The sequence below is a fragment of the Corvus brachyrhynchos genome, unplaced genomic scaffold, assembly GCF_000691975.1.
Source record: "Corvus brachyrhynchos isolate BGI_N302 unplaced genomic scaffold, ASM69197v1 scaffold229, whole genome shotgun sequence".
Classification (NCBI taxonomy): domain Eukaryota; kingdom Metazoa; phylum Chordata; class Aves; order Passeriformes; family Corvidae; genus Corvus; species Corvus brachyrhynchos.
In genome coordinates this window covers 2,567,162-2,583,013 of record NW_008240042.1, presented here as the reverse complement: position 1 = coordinate 2,583,013, position 15,852 = coordinate 2,567,162, and the positions used below count along the sequence as shown (strand labels likewise).

At 38.3% G+C, this 15,852-nt stretch overlaps 1 protein-coding gene across 2 annotated transcripts in view; it reads right to left on the bottom strand.

Annotated features, from left to right (window-relative positions):
* Positions 1-418: 418 nt before the first annotated feature.
* TTC29 (tetratricopeptide repeat domain 29) overlaps positions 419-15,852 on the bottom strand; it is a 118,116-nt gene continuing 102,682 nt past the window's right edge. For both annotated transcript variants that reach the window (XM_017744279.1, XM_017744280.1), the window contains 2 exons: positions 2,892-2,964; positions 419-2,511 (listed from right to left, as the gene is read on the bottom strand). In XM_017744279.1, coding sequence (XP_017599768.1) covers positions 2,927-2,964 — 38 coding nt within the window. In that variant the 3' untranslated portion in view covers positions 419-2,511; positions 2,892-2,926. The remainder of the gene's footprint in view (positions 2,512-2,891; positions 2,965-15,852) is intronic.

Below are 15,852 nucleotides of genomic sequence, written 5' to 3'. Positions count from 1 at the left end.
GAGTGGTGATTTGTCTTCTGCAGTAGCACTGGGTCGATACCTCAGCCAAGTACAGCGAGCACTGTGCTTTCAGCTGGAGCCTGTGAGGTGTTACAGCAAGGCTGCCATGACCTGTGGAGCTCTGACTGCTTCTAACAGCGGAGAGGTTTATTCCAGGATCTTGTCCAAACAGTAACGTATGGAACAACATCCTGCCTAACCTCCTGGCCCCATTAATTTGAAGAGGGAAGCAGAGCCTTCATTTTCCCACTGAAAAAGTCTGCAAGGGGCAGAACAACGCCTGCATTCTGCCAGACTGAGAGTTACTCATCAGACAAATTGTTACTGGGATGGGAGACAGGTATATTTAGCTCAATAAACATAATTTGCTCCCAAAGCTTCCTGACTTTCAAGAACAGAACTCACATTTACATTGCTATAAGATGATAAATTTCCCCTTATTTTTATTAAAAGCTGTATGATGAAAAAGTGTTAAAAAGTATGGGAGAGTTAATGCTCTAGGGGATTAATTCATGACCGTTTTTCACAAGCAAACAAGAATTATCATGTAGTAACAAGTGCAGATTGGCAAAAAATAGTGAAAACCATGGATGCTATTTAACATAACTACACAATAACTTTTGAGACACATGAACAGAATGTTCACTTCCTGCAGAAATGTACACGGGATTAAAGGCCCTTAAGAATTTAGAAACCTGCCCTTGACAAATTGATAATTGTCTTTTCTAGACTATTGGTGTCATTTATGTTATTTTATGTACTTTTTTTTACTACAAAGGCCAAATCCAAATACGTAATTTCTTTCAACAATATTTTGATAAAAGAAATTTCAAATATCTAAAATTAGTAGTCATGCTATACTTACAAAGATTAGAAGAGCTTGTAGATAAACAGGATTTAAGACATTATTTGCAAAATTGTGCCAGTTTTAGAATGTTTTTCTTATTTCATATTAACACTATTAAAATATAAGGGGTAAACCTAAAGGGTAAACAATACAGATGTTGTTTATATTTAATTCATAGTCCTGTTTCTCTTTCTGGTTTCCATAAAATGTTTGCCTCTTTTTAGCACTCAGCAAAGAGATTTGTTGCCTTTGTGTGTGCATAATTGCATGTGGGAATATTTCTATACAACTTCTCAGCCTTGCAAAAGCCTTCTAAATTAACATTGTTATAATAAGCATGGTGTTCAGACAATAAAGACCTATAAACAAAAGAATAAAATTATTGAGCTATTTGTATTTAAATTGCATGTACATAGCATTTTGGATCAAAAATAGTCTAATAAGAGCTGGTTAATGATACATTCTTACTATTCTTTAACAGGGAGAAACCCTATTGTCAGATGTCAACCAAATACTCAGACTACAATCCTGAAGAAAACCATGAATTGAGTTATTACTATGGCAAAAGCTAATGCTTGCTCAAACACCATCATAAAACCTGATTATAGTTCTAATGGACCTCGCTACAAACTCTGAGTCTGGAAACCTCCATTTAAAGAAAGGAATGGTTGGCTATTGGGAGTGATAAAGCTTTGTTTGTTTAGTTTTAAAGAAGGGGTTTTCTAATATGTGAAATTATGCATCATCAATTTTCCTAAATACAATTTGAAGGTTCCAAATCCTATTTTTATGTGTATTTTGCAAAGTGTTAACTTCCATCTTCTGTCCTCTAACTCTGCCTTGAGCCAACAGTGGTGGCAGCAGGTTCTGAGGACTCTGAGGTGTCTGAGGACTGTGAAGACCACAGGTGTCAGTGGGTCATGTGGGGAACCCATTGTCAGGAGTTTCATCAGCTCAAAATGGGACACAATTCTCTACTAAAAACAGTGCTTCAGATTATTAATCAGAAAGAACCTAAGCAGAATTTTAGTTTACCTGCTGATGTAAGCGCAGAGTCACCGAATGAGTCAGGTTGGGACGGACCACAGGGGGTCATCTGGTCCCATCTTCAGGCAGGGTTATCCCACAGCACATGGCACTGGATTGCATCCAGATGGATTTTAAACAAACCTAGTCATGTTTTGAGTCCAATCTGTGTTATAGATTGGATCAAAATTGCACCATAGTGTGTCACCCAGGCTGGATCTATTCTATTTCAGCTACTGGTGAACCCCAACCTTTACACACATGGTAAAATCACTGGTAGCTCTATGTATAAGTTTCTCTGAAAGGGATCATAATCTGGGATTTAAAAAAAACTCTCCAGACACATTTGGAACCTGATCTTTCAAGGCACTGAGCATCTTGGATTCCCATTCATGTTTAATATCTTAACAGGAGGATCTTGACACTTTGGAAGACATTAAGCAATAGGGGCACAAAGTACAAACTTTCTATTCCGCTACTCTTTTTTAAAAAAATTTATTTCAATGACAGATGCTTTTTTTGATAATAGAATTTTTATGACAAAATCCTTGCTGAAATTCCTACTTTGTTGCATGTCTCTTCAAGGATCTTCCTGTACTCATTATACATCAGCTTCTCGGTCAGTAAGCAGGCAACCTCTAGAATAAAAAACAGCAAATAGAAAAATATTAAAATGTCAGAAGTTTATGTATATACATTGATATCTACATGTTTTATGTTTGGGGTTGGCATCTGATTAAGCAGATTTGTTTCTGTCTCAAAGGCTTATTTCTGTAAATTAAAAGTAATTACACGATCAAAGGCAATTAAATTCTAAAACTGGGAATATGTGTAAAAAAACTGAGGGAAGTGTGAATTCATTCATTTATGAGCAGGAAAAATACTATTATTTAGACATAGTAAGACAGAGATGATGTGCAATTGCCTGTCAGAATCAGGTTAAGTATTGATAGCAATGACAATTTGTAAAAATAAGCATATTGGTATAAAGTCTGCAGATTATGAGCAAATACTGTACCAGGAAGATCTAGAGCTGGTGTCTTGGACAGAGGCTCACAGAGGCTTTGAGGCACTTGTTTCTTCATCAGGTTCTGTTATTAAAAAAAAAAAGTACATTGTTGTTTTAGACTTACAACACTTTTAATGGTTAAAAGGCCTAAAAAGTTTAATTGAAAAACACATCATACAGTAAAAAGTCACAAGAGAAGGAAATCTAAAAAACACAGAGATGAGCCACAGAAAACATAATCCTAGAAATACAGAACTGAAAGGGATTTCTGCTCTCATTTGCAGCACTCCTGTGCAGCAGTTCTCCAACAGGACAGCTGGGTGGGACCAGCTGGGGAGCCGACAAGGGAGATGCATTTGGGAGAAGACGATGGCCAAGACAGCACTGAAAGATGGCGGGCAAGAGGAACACTGTGCAGGGGAGGAAGTGAGCAGTGCAGGAGGCAAGAGAAGGCTGCCACCTCTCAGTGGGGTCTTCCTCATGGGATGTGATCCAAAGAACAGGTGGCTGGGAGGGCATGGCTTGACTCTGCAGTTCTTGACAGCCACACGTTTCCTTTGCTCCAGTGATCTGTGAGGCTCAGCCTCATTCCTTCCTCACTCCATTTCCACACCAAATTCCCACCTCCTGGCTGCACTTTCTGCTCTGCGCCCAGGGACTCTCCAGAAACATACCTCCCTCTACCTCATTCCAACCACACCATCCCTGGGGCATTCTTCCTTATTTTGGGAACTACTGATCTGCTTCACCTCCTCAAATGAAGAAAGTGCACATATATCTAGTCCATCCCTGACATCTATTCTCCAAGGCTTCTGATGAAGGCTGTTTTACAACATCCCTAATCTCTCTGTTTCAGTGCTTCACAGCCCTATTGCTCAGTTTCTTCCCTAATACTTAAGATAAATATTTATTGCAAATTAAACTGATTTTTCTCTTGTCCTACCTTTTGCAGACACACAAGAGCAATGGAAGATTGAATAACTCCTTATAGCTTGAGAGACTATTTTCCTTTCTCTAATCTTCTCTTTTGGAGGTGAAGCAAACACAGTCTCTTCAATATTCAAAAGGAATTCACGTTTTCTTGACTTGATCCTCCTCCTCAGTTTGTCACTACCTCTTTGTACTGTGATGCCTAAACCTGGACTTTGTCTTTCAGTCACAGCAATACCAACAGTGCTTGTATGGCATCATAGTTTAATTCATGGCCAAAATAAATCATCCAGTTCTGGTGGGGATGAAAAATAATGTTTAAGGCAGTGTATCTGCTGGTGCAATATTTGGAACAGATTAAAACTACTGGACTACTTAAGACTCAACAAAATTTATGTTTTGTCATTTCATAGACTTTTATTAAGTATAGTTGCTAACTAGGATTTTATCCACAGTTGTATGCAAGCAAGAACAGGATAAGTAAATCTGTGAAGAATATCAGAGAATTAGCATTCTCATATGAAGTCCCATTTTGTATGAGGGCACTGTACATGTTAGTCGTTTACTCTGTATTTAACAGTGTAGTTATTCCAGGTGACATGTCCTGAAACCAGGCCTAAAGTAAATAAATCGGAATTCCTTTCCTAGCAGACCATGTCTAAATGAAAAAAATCTAATAAAACCTGCACATGTGGTCTGGCTTAGGAACTCAACCAGTAGGAAGCAGCCCAGAGCCCCAGGCAGTCCAGAAGTGTTTATAGGGGTCCGAACTATGCTGTCCCACCCCAGTTTTACACCAGCACAGTGTTGTTGCTCTTTCCAGAGGCTGCACTTTGGTGGAAAAGTGGTGCAAAGCAGGTGATTCAAGCCCAAAATGTGTCTGAGTACAGCAACGTCTGTATTTCCTGGGAAACACGAAGAAAAGCGTGTCTCTGACAGCTACAGACACTGATACGTGCAAGAGACGGTGGCGATGTGCACATGACAGATGGGGAGTTACAGCAGAAATTGCTTTTCTCGTGGACCTTTTGGCCTTTTGCCTTCACACTTGGACACCAAGCTATTATTGGCTGATTAACAGTTCTGCCCTCCCAGCACATATTAAGCATATCAAGGATAACTGATGGAATACTGAGCCATAAATGTTTTCTTGGCATTTGTTTGGCCTCTGCTATTTAGAAACAATAAAAGCATCTCATATTCATAATGATAATACATATATACCAACACAGATCACACCATCAAGCATTCTCCTTCCATCTTATTGTGCAAAATGTGGATATAACATTAATATGTATTAATAGAATGTAAATATAATTAATCATAATAGGATGTTCCTGACAGATTATCATTACTGTTGATAAAATATAATTAGAATTGTCTGATTGGATTTTCAGTGCAGCTAGAATAGGCATCTCTCTTCCTTTTGTTTCTGTGTGTCTATCTACACAACATTACACTTCTAAAAATCTCATTATTTCATGATGTCTCTGGGAGAAAACAATGCAGAGCTGCAAATCCTTTACATGATATAATTAGTGAAAAGTCATACAAAAAAAAAGAAGGCCACACCAACAAAGACTGAAGCTACAACTAACTCTAGAGAGGACAGGAATTTTAGGCACCATTCTCTCAAAAGATTATAAAGAAAATGAAACAGTTCACAACTGTATTCCTGAGACTGCATGCCCATGTGATGGGAAAGCATTCAAATCCAAGGTCTGCATTATTCAAAGACTGCTGGACTTTATTAAACAAGAATTCCACTGAAAGCTCCATGAAGTGATGAAGTCATAAGTCATTATTGTTTCAGGCAGCTGAAACTGCTTCGAAAAAAAAAAAAAGAAAATATTTTGAGGAGATGACAAAAGTAAGAATGAGAGTAGCCCACAGGAACCCAGAAACCATTTTTCAATGTGTTTTCCAATAAAAGAATGAGGTAGAGTCTACTGGAAGTAGGAGGTGGTGGGCTTGGATACAAAGAAAGGTCTTGCTTGTGCCCTGCCGCCTCATCACTGGAACTCCCTGCTGCAGGATGCTGAGGATGCAGTAGTTTTCTGTGGGCTCAAGAAGTGCCATGGCAAACAAATAGGGGGAAAGTCCATAGCCTCTCCTACTCCTCCACTATAGCTCACCTCCTTAAGCAGCATCCTACAACACATTACCTCAAACAAGAGATGGAAACATGCTGTTATGCTCTCACATGGATTCAGGTGCAGGTACACAAACAAGACCCCATTTGCAACTCCTGCTAATGAGACTGAACTCTCTGAACTACAAAAGTAGTAGCATTTTCATTACATCTATTTTACTTTAACAGAATTAACTTCACATATTCAGATTCACCATTAGCCAATACTGCATTTTTTGTCACAAAAGGGAGAGAAAGTGACACTATCTCGACATATTATCATGTTGGTGTAACGCAGCTGATGAGATATAATCCATTATTGTAATTTAAAAATTACTTGCATTTTTAAAGGTCATGCAGCTGTTTTGAGTTATATAACCTGAAGAATGATGCAATGGTGTAGGAATAGAGACAGAGCAGAAAATAATATGACTTCCAACAACATGCTCATCCCACACTTGTAGATGATCTTCCCATGTATTTTTCTGTCTTGATAAATGAAAATGGATGTAATGCCTTTCTAAAAGCAAGTTGGGCCTACCTGTTTAACCATGTATTCTGACTTGGTTCACTTGGAATGGAGGTAGTTGTACATGGAGGTTTTATGAATATAAAGATTAACGAATTTGTACAATTTGGGCATGCAAAGCATTTTCATCAGGCATATTCCATTTAGAATAAGCAGTAAACCATATATAAGGCTTGTGTCAAAGTTTACTGAATAGGGCCCTTGGTAGCTAATGTAACATTTCTCCAACAAATCAAAGGTATTGTTCTATGCTCACATGAATATACAGTAGCCATTACCTTAAATTTAAAACTCACTGTGAGCAGCAAACACACTGTGGGGATATGAAGGCCATATTGTATCAGTGGAGTCTGCAGAGATTTTCTTCATATGGCTTTGCCTGGTTGAAATATAAGTTGCACTTGAAAGCTAAAGGGATTACTTTTGAATAGTCATCACAAAGGTTGATTATATTCGTATATCATTTAGCTGGACCCTGCAGGCTATTATTCCATTAGCTGTGCTGGCCCTGCACTGTCAAAAAGTTGATCGTATAATGTAAAAAGGGTCTATGCTATGTTAAGGTATGTGGAGTAACTTGAAGCAGTAATCTTTTAAGAGCAGTACAGCTCTGTACTTCAAGGTAGATTGCATTTAAAATAAATACCCACAAAATGGAACAAGTACAATAAACCTACCCCTGTTTCCTATTTTTCCTTCTTCGAATAGTCTGTATGTAATTTGAGTAAGTTAATTGCACCAGGTAAGATATTGGCTATGGAGTATTTTTTCATGCTCACCGCCAAAGAACTACACCTCAAAATAGCTGTGTCTTTACATGAAACCCTCATGGAAATGACATTTCTGGTGAAATAGGTTTGCTGATTATGCTTCCATTGCACATGCAAACACACACGCATTTTCTTCCAGTGCTTAATAAAATGGATCTTCAGACGGTTCCATTATGTGGATGCCATAATATTATTTTATGCTAAAACATGGACAGCGCATTAGATTGAAAGCATCTGACTGTTCCAGGAGGCAGAGTAATCATGGACTATCCCTAGATAGCAAATGCTCCCATTGGGGAAACAATACCAACAACACAGGCTAATGAAGCACAGCAGTTATTAATCACGGGCATTTGTAAAAGCCACACATAATAGAGATGGACTCCCAAGATTAGGAAGGTTAGAAGGTGGGACCGAGAAAAAGACAGAAGATTATCCAATTGCATTTTAGAATAAGTTTATGGATGAGTATTTGCTTCAGTACAGTTGTGCCCGTGCTTGCCTCTGTCTTTCTAAGCAGGCAGAGAAAGAGGAACAATTTAGGCAGCTTGGCTCTCTCAGCTTTCAGATCCTTGAAGGACTATTTGGCAAAAATAAATAAATAATAAACACACACTTACAAGACCCTTAGGGCTTATGGCCTAGTTGGAAGTGAGACAGTGCTTCTTTTATCAGACAAAGTTGTTTAATTTAGATTGTAAAAGCAAGAGTTGGTTCTCTTTCTGTACACCATATATATTATTCAGGGCAATGAATGAGTCTTTATGAGTACAAATGGGAGCCTTTAATGAACTACAGCAAGCACTTGAGCACGTAGGTTTCTCTGAATAAAGGCTTCACAGATGGGTAAGTTTATGAATGAGAAGCAGAATTTATTTCATAAGCTTTTCAAGAGCCTACTCAGGCTATTGCACTATAAGGAAAGTGCAAGGTTTTTCTGGTTTGGGTGAGAAACCCTAATGGGAATCCGAATTTTCCCCTGACTAATAACTTGAATTGTTTACTTATTCATATTCAACAGTTCTCAGACAAATTAATCTTCCCCTCTTACATAGTTTGGGCATGTTCCAGACATTTGTACAACAATGGAGATCTCTCTTGATCTTACATTTTTCAGTTCTGTGCATTGTTATACACTCATCTGTGACATCTTTTGCACAAACCATTTGTTGAATATCAATTATATCAAATAACAGCTCTATCAGGTCAAATTGTTGACTGTAGAGAGAAAAGCAGGGATTTTTCTCAAGGCCAAAATATGACACTGTGTCTTTTGTGTGTCTGGAAGTTAGAGATCCCAAAAATTCTACGCAAATATTGGTGACACAGAAAAATCAGCTTTGGAAAATAATCATCAAGAAGATCACTTCAAGCATGAAGAAACCTAAACAAAAGAACTGCCAGTTTTTAGCTCATAGTTTTACCTTTACTGTCAACAAATTCTACATTAAATCCAAACTATTAGCTTAAAATTTCAATACAGCATCTTGTCTCTAGCTCTACTCGGAGTATTTGCCATTCAGTGCCTTGAAACATTCTCAAAGGCAAAGATTTCCAGCAACGCAAAGCAGGTGAGCATCTGCCCAGCTGGTTAATCAAAGTTTCCACAATGCAAAGTAGAGTTCCCAAATGGCCTAGAGAGGGGTTTCTTTTCTTTCTGCTCCCCTCCAGGTGCAGAATGAAGATCACACCTGGAACCTAATTGCTGGAGGGACCTGCTGAGAAAGCAAACTTCTGAGCAAAGGGTGGCTGCTTGTTCTTGTGGTAGAAGCCAAACATGCCCTTGGTTACCCTGAGAAGCTGGTGAGCAGAGAACATGCAAGGAGTATAAAAACACTTCTATTACCTCTATATCTGCCAAGAGCCATCACTAAAGATTGAGCCCAAGATCTACTCAGAAATCCATATGAAAGGAAACTCTTACCTTGCTCACAGTAGAGATATTCCTATAGACTTTTACAGAAATGTCTGTCTCGATGTATGCATCGAAGTTTTAACACACATCTTCGGAGTTATGAAAGAAGTCTACTCTCATTGCAAAGGGCAAAGAAGCAGTAAGTGGGCTGATGTTTCCGACAACATACTAATCATAACAGAAGCAGCATATCTGTTCCTAATTTGTGTGCAGAATTATTATGGCTACTTCACTTTAAAACAAAGCAAAGCCAGGTATACTGGGTGCTCAGTACCTAATGACAGTACAGTAGCTGTGAAAACACAGATTTCAGGCATAGTGATGATTCCGACAGCAATTCATACCAAAGCCACTACACTGAAAAATTATTGCTGTCTTCCCCCAATTCACTACAGTCCTTGTGCTGTAAATTTAAATACTCTGCTGGGGAATCTACTCCGTGTGTTTACTGTGCAACCTTCTTCTATACACATAAACCCTCGTCCCTTATCCTTTACTCATACAGATGTAGTGCATTTTTTCTGTTAAGTGCTTGGTATAAAGGCACAATTAAAACATGCAAGACAGCATAGCAGGACAGTTCATATCTCCCTTTTGTGAACACCATCTTCTACCCATTGAGCAAAACATGCCACTGAGCAGAGGAGCTCAGTATTAAATCACTGGCAGTGTGTAATATTTATTTCTGAATATGCAGCTTGATGTGTCTTCAAAGGACCTGACTGTCACAGAGTGCTTAGCACCCCTTTCTCTGAAATTCAGCTTCCTCAAAGGTGTCCCAGGGGAGGGAAAGCTGGGAAGCACAGGTTACTTAAACATGTCCTCTTGCTTAACTGTATGCCATCATCATGCTGAGGTTCAAATACAGTATCAGCCTGATCTGACTAAAAGTATCTCTGATTTTAGTTCTTTTTGCTTTATCTCTGTATTTTGACATGAGTGTCCTGTGTAATTTTGTTGAGAGTTTCTTGTTCTGCAGATCTCATTCTTTATGTTCTGGTTTGGCTCTGCTGTTTTCTGGCCTCTAAAGGTTTACCTACTCTTCTATAATTGCATATATAAGAGCACTTCTTCATGGCTGAGACTTTCAGCATTTCCAGTGACTACTCTGCCTCGTGGCTTGCAAACTGTTTGTCATCTGAGGTCTCTATAATGCAGTCTTTTTTGCCTGGGAAACTGTCTTCCGAGAGCTTAGCCAAAGGTATCATCTGGGCACAGAAGCGGAAGCCAGAGAAGCAGAGAAAATCCAGCAATGCATCTGCTTCAAAAAAAAAAAAAAAAAAAAGGAATGCCAGGGAGATTTTTTTTTTCTCCTTATCTGACTTGACCTTTACATCTTCTAAGGCACCTTAGGCATGACTGCATCCTCTGTGGCTAACGAGATGTAGGAAGTGTCTGGAAGATTATATTCTTCAAAAAGAAGTTATGGAATCCCTTATGGAAGTATCAATTTTTTTGTGACTGAGCTTGTCTGGGGAGAATATTGTTCCCCTCTAAGATTGATGCAAAGTGCTCCAACTTATCTTTTAAAAATAACCAACAAAAAACAGCTGCTGGAAATAAAGGTCCTGGTTTATGCAGGGTCCTTGCATTCACACGTGGCGACATGGGTGTGCTCCCATGGGCACGTTGGAGAATCTTCTTTGTCTCAGCTTTCCTTGCTGATTTTACCAACAGATTGAGATCATAGAATCAGAGATCAGACCTAATTCTCCTCACCAGGCATTGGGAACAATACTTTTGCTGGTCACAGCAACACAGGGCATTTAGTTTCTCCCTCCCAGTTTTTGAATTTATGGCCATGTTCTTCCAGACAACGTGTGACAACTTGAAAGGCCACTACTTGTCTTTACAGATAAGTAGAGAGCTCCAGCTTTCACACCAGTCACTCACTTCTTTTGATGAGAAATAGATTCGCATGAAAAAAAGATTACACTGAAAATGGAAATGGATTTTCTGTTTTATTAGCAGTAGCACAAGACTTGTGAGCTACTTTAGAAAGTTATAGAACTACAGAGACTTAAGAAAAAGCCAGCAGAAGCTAGAATTTAAAAATAAATGCTCTGGCTAGTCTGGGCCCAATTCTCAAGTGATGCAGCCAATGCAGCTTCACTGAAGCTAGCATGGTTATGTCAGCTTTGCCAAATTGCTTCAAAACAGATCTTTTTAGAAAAAAATTGACTTCAGAAATTTTAAATTCACTTTGAATTATACCATTGTTTTGCTCTAGGAACAGCAGAGATTAGAAGCATACACCAGGCAAGCAAATGTCTTCATGAAGTAAAAGATGTCACCCACTCCTCAATCACAGTGATGAGAGGCACCAGCAGGTACTCCCAGTGTCCAGACACTTAATGGGGCTGAGGGGAGGCATGGACTTATAGATGCAAGGGAAGGAGAGCATCCAAGGAATGGATGACCTGGTTACTTTTGGACCTTTTCCATGACCACAATGCAAGGGGAGAAAAGGAAACAGGGTTATTTAGGTGTTGCTGCTCAGTTCTGTCCCTCACAAAGGTACCAGTGGAAGTGCAGGCAGACACCAGCTGCTGCTGGTTTGAAATGCTTTCTTAAGATGAGATAAATCATGCAAAGCTGCCAGCTGAGAAATAAGGAAGGAATTTTTCCCCAGGGCACAAGCCCGATAGGGATTCTGGCAGATTTTTTTTGTTATAAACTGTTCCCACAGTCGAGGAAATCTGTTATCACATTATCTTAGGTTTGAAAATATCACAATTTCCCCAAATTCACAAAGTGAGTGGTGAACTTGAGATGATTTCAAGTGTCTGAATCTACTACAGACTGGGAGATCCCTTGACTGTGCCATGCCCTTTCATGGGAGGATGTGAGAGTCTCTTTGGAAACTGGATAAATTCCAAGCACTAGGTAGAAGACTCTGGACAACAGTAATTTGATAATTTAACACCAGTCTGTACTCAGACAAATGTTTGGTGCTTTGACAGGAAAGCAGGTCTTCCCAATAAAAACAGAAACAGTGGCTTAAAATCCACGCTGGCATCTGCATGTTCTGATCAAATCACAGCCCTACCTCATAGCAAAGCTCACAAGGTCTAATAGACAAAAGTCCTTGCTATATATTAGAATAAGACACCCCTGCTTGGAGGTTTCAGAGTCCCCAGGTCACAGGGAAGCCTGCCAGGCATGGCAGTGGGTAAAAGCCCTGGGAAGGTTTACTTGCCCCACTGCAAGTCTCCCTGGTGAACTGCTTGCTGTGGCTCTATTTAATTCTTAATCTCTGCATCTCTGTTTAATTCCTAGCCGCTTTAGAGACCTATTGTAACACAGCAGTTAAAAAAAATATTCACATGTACTGCCAGGCCTCCCCAAAGAGCACTAACTTGACACGTAGGCCATGACAGCTGGGCTTGGACTACTAAGAAATCTAATCCAGGGTTTCCATCATCTCAGTTGTTGCCTTTCTTTCATTACAGTTTGACTCAGCCCCTAATGGATTCAGCTTTATAAAATCAGAAAAAGAGGAAAAGAAAGCAATTTATTCATGTTTCACTAGAGCTCACAGAAGACATGAATTTTCTCTAAAAATGCAAATTATTTTGTGCCACACAAGCGAGACTGGGCAGCTAAAGCTCTTAGAGGAAGGGTCTTTCCCAGGGCTAATGTTTTTATACCCAGTGATTGAATAAATCAATCCCTTTTTTATCACATCTCTTCTGCTCTCCTTTTTGTTCAGAGGAATGTAACCAATGGTACCAAAGCACCCTTTTTAATTCTAAGAAAACTGATTATGCGTGTTAATTTTGTTTTTAATCCCAGACATATCAAAATAAACACCACAGGCATGCGTAGCTGAAATCAATATCTCTTAAGCATCAAGTTAGTAAAAACAAGGATTTAGTAAGAATCCAAGATGTAAAAGACTAATGTACAAACTAAGCCTTTATTTATGTAATGTGCCGTTATACAAGCTCAATATAAACCTGAAAGAAACTATTTCAGAAGAGCAGAAATGGTTTACTTGCACTGCATCAAAAATGACCCCATAAGACCTCCTTTACTGAACTAGCCCAGATATTTAATGTGAACATATGTTTTTAAAGGATTTCTTGTCTTATGTCCAGTCATTCTTGTTAATTCATGGGACAGTATACTGCAGATGTGCTTTTTTCTATGTTACATAAAGCAAAAATTACATTTAACAAGTGTGAGGTTGGTCATAAAAAATAAATAAAAATAGACTCTTAAAAGCTGGGAAATCACAAAGTGAAGCTATCAGTCATTCTTATTGAGAAGGGTGAGGACAATGTGAAATAAAACTTGCACATCTATGAAGAGACATTCCTAATATGCCAGCACATGGCTGTTATTTCACATTCTCTATAGGTTGCTTTCATTGGCCCAATATTTCTTCCTTTAGGGTAAGCTGCAGTGCCCATTTGCAGTAGATGCCCTTTCTAGTCACTGACTTCAATTTTAATAGTAATTAAATTCAACATTTTAAACCTAGCTGCAAGTTTGTTTCCTTCAAAGAAGAGACAACAAATCAGTGTTTCTGTGCTTTCTACATGTGGGTAACAACTTCAAACTATGTATTTGTTTAACAGTAGTGTTATTTGTTAATATAATTGATTAATATGTAAATAAAATAACTTTCAGATTAATTTTCTAATACTAATTTTTGCACTTTATTCATATGCAAACTAGTCAGACCATTATGAAGAGTTTTTACTTCTGTATGGTTTTACTCCTTCCTGAGTACAGAGATAAGCAATACCACTTCAAAAAAAGGAATATTCTCTTCTACTTTTCTGCTGACACTAAAGATCTCCATCTTGTATCCATCATTTGTACTTTTCTTTCAAGAGTTGGTATAAGATGGCATTCAGAAAGAGGAATCACTCTGTCTTCTAGGACATTGGTAGTTTAGAGATTGCTAAATTCACCTATATCAAAAGTATAGACATCTCAAATACACATTTCCTTTATGTATTTACATTCAAATTCTTATTTGTAATGGCAAAGTAACTTCACAATTAACAGTTATGTGAAAAGGCAAGTTTAGTATGAAATTTGTTTTCTGATTTTATGGAAAAAGCATGTCACAGATAGAAACAGTTACAACTCAGTTCCCCATGAGCTTTCAGGTCATGCTTTAACAAAACAAAGTATTTTTGTTATAACTTCATCTGACGTTTAATCTCACACACAAATGATTTACAATTAAATAAAGGCAACAGCTCCTGGAATCTTAAAAGTAGTTTTAGTAGAGAAGTTTAAATTAAAAAATGAGAGATTTATTTTGAAGAGTTCTGGATCTGTTAATGGACAACTAAATTTAGTAAGACAATGCTAAATAATGATTTTGTATATATTATGTTTGCTCAGGAGATACCTATTCCCCAAAAGTAAGCATAAACAAACAACCCAATATAAGCCAAACTACTGGTTCAGGTCTGGACTGAATCCTGACTTTGTAAAACTTCCCAAGTCACTTTATTAACCACAGGGAGTATAATGTCAATCAAAGGCTACAATTTTACCTATGTACTTTTATGTACTGTTTTTTTATAAATGTAGTTCTTCACTATATGCAGAAAGTAAATAGAAAAAACAGCAGTCTTAAGACACTGTGAAATAAAGGATTAAAAGTTAAGCTGTTGAAAAAAGGACGTGAAATTTTCATAATTTTTTTTTGCAGACATTAAATAAATCACAACATCTTAATTCAAGCACACATCATACACTTGGTAAGAAAATATGACCTGGCAAAAAATGTAATATGCCAGCTTTGAAGATAAATTTGAAAAGCTCACACAACCTACCACAAAGCACACATTGCACCTTCTGAAATTTCCAAAAAAAGCCAGCAAGACTAGAACCTTTCAGGACTCCTTTACAAACTGAAGACCAGGCAAAAATGGGCCACAAAGGATCACAAACTGATTTTTTTTTTTGTTTCTTTCAAGTCCCTGCCCCTACTTTTTGGGCTACCAGGTAGAACTTTCAGAAGATACAACTCTTTTCTTCTTTGAGTGCTGATACTTTCTACTGTTTCACCACATTTATGCATTCCAAACTATTTCTGTCTCTCTCTCAAGTACCCGAAGCCTTCCAGGACACTTTCACTGAACTATTCCCTCCATTTGTTTCCCCAAAGAGGTTTGAATGTTCTTCCAATATCTTGATGTTTTTTTGCCTTTTCTCTTATACCCCTTTTATACCCTTTTACAACTTCTGTATTCTTAGTGCTTTTTGCCTACATTCTTGGACTTGTTTGTCAAGCTAAGAGACTAAACATTTTAGAAGCTTCGTAGCTAGGGATCAGTGTGCCCCAGACCCCAAGGTCCTCTCCAGAACACGTTTTTTTAAACCAAGATAGAACCATTCAGGGGAAGGTTCCTTGGAGAGGGGCGCTCACTCGAGCCTCTCATTGGGGAATCTTTGATAGATACGCTAATTAGTAAAACCTATAATGTTATACCAGATCTTTTGGGGGTGTGCATTGCGGGGTGCATTCGACCTGGACGTGTGCACCTAAGGATCCTTCAAATAAACACAAAGGTAAAATCCATTTTTTCCTTCTAACCATGTTTGACTCTTGATTTTAAGACCAGGAAAAGGCATCAATCTAATGCAGTGGTATTTGCCTAACTGCAGACAAGATAAAGCAACACTCCTTGAATAAGCCTCTTTTTCCATTCCCATTTCAATTAGGA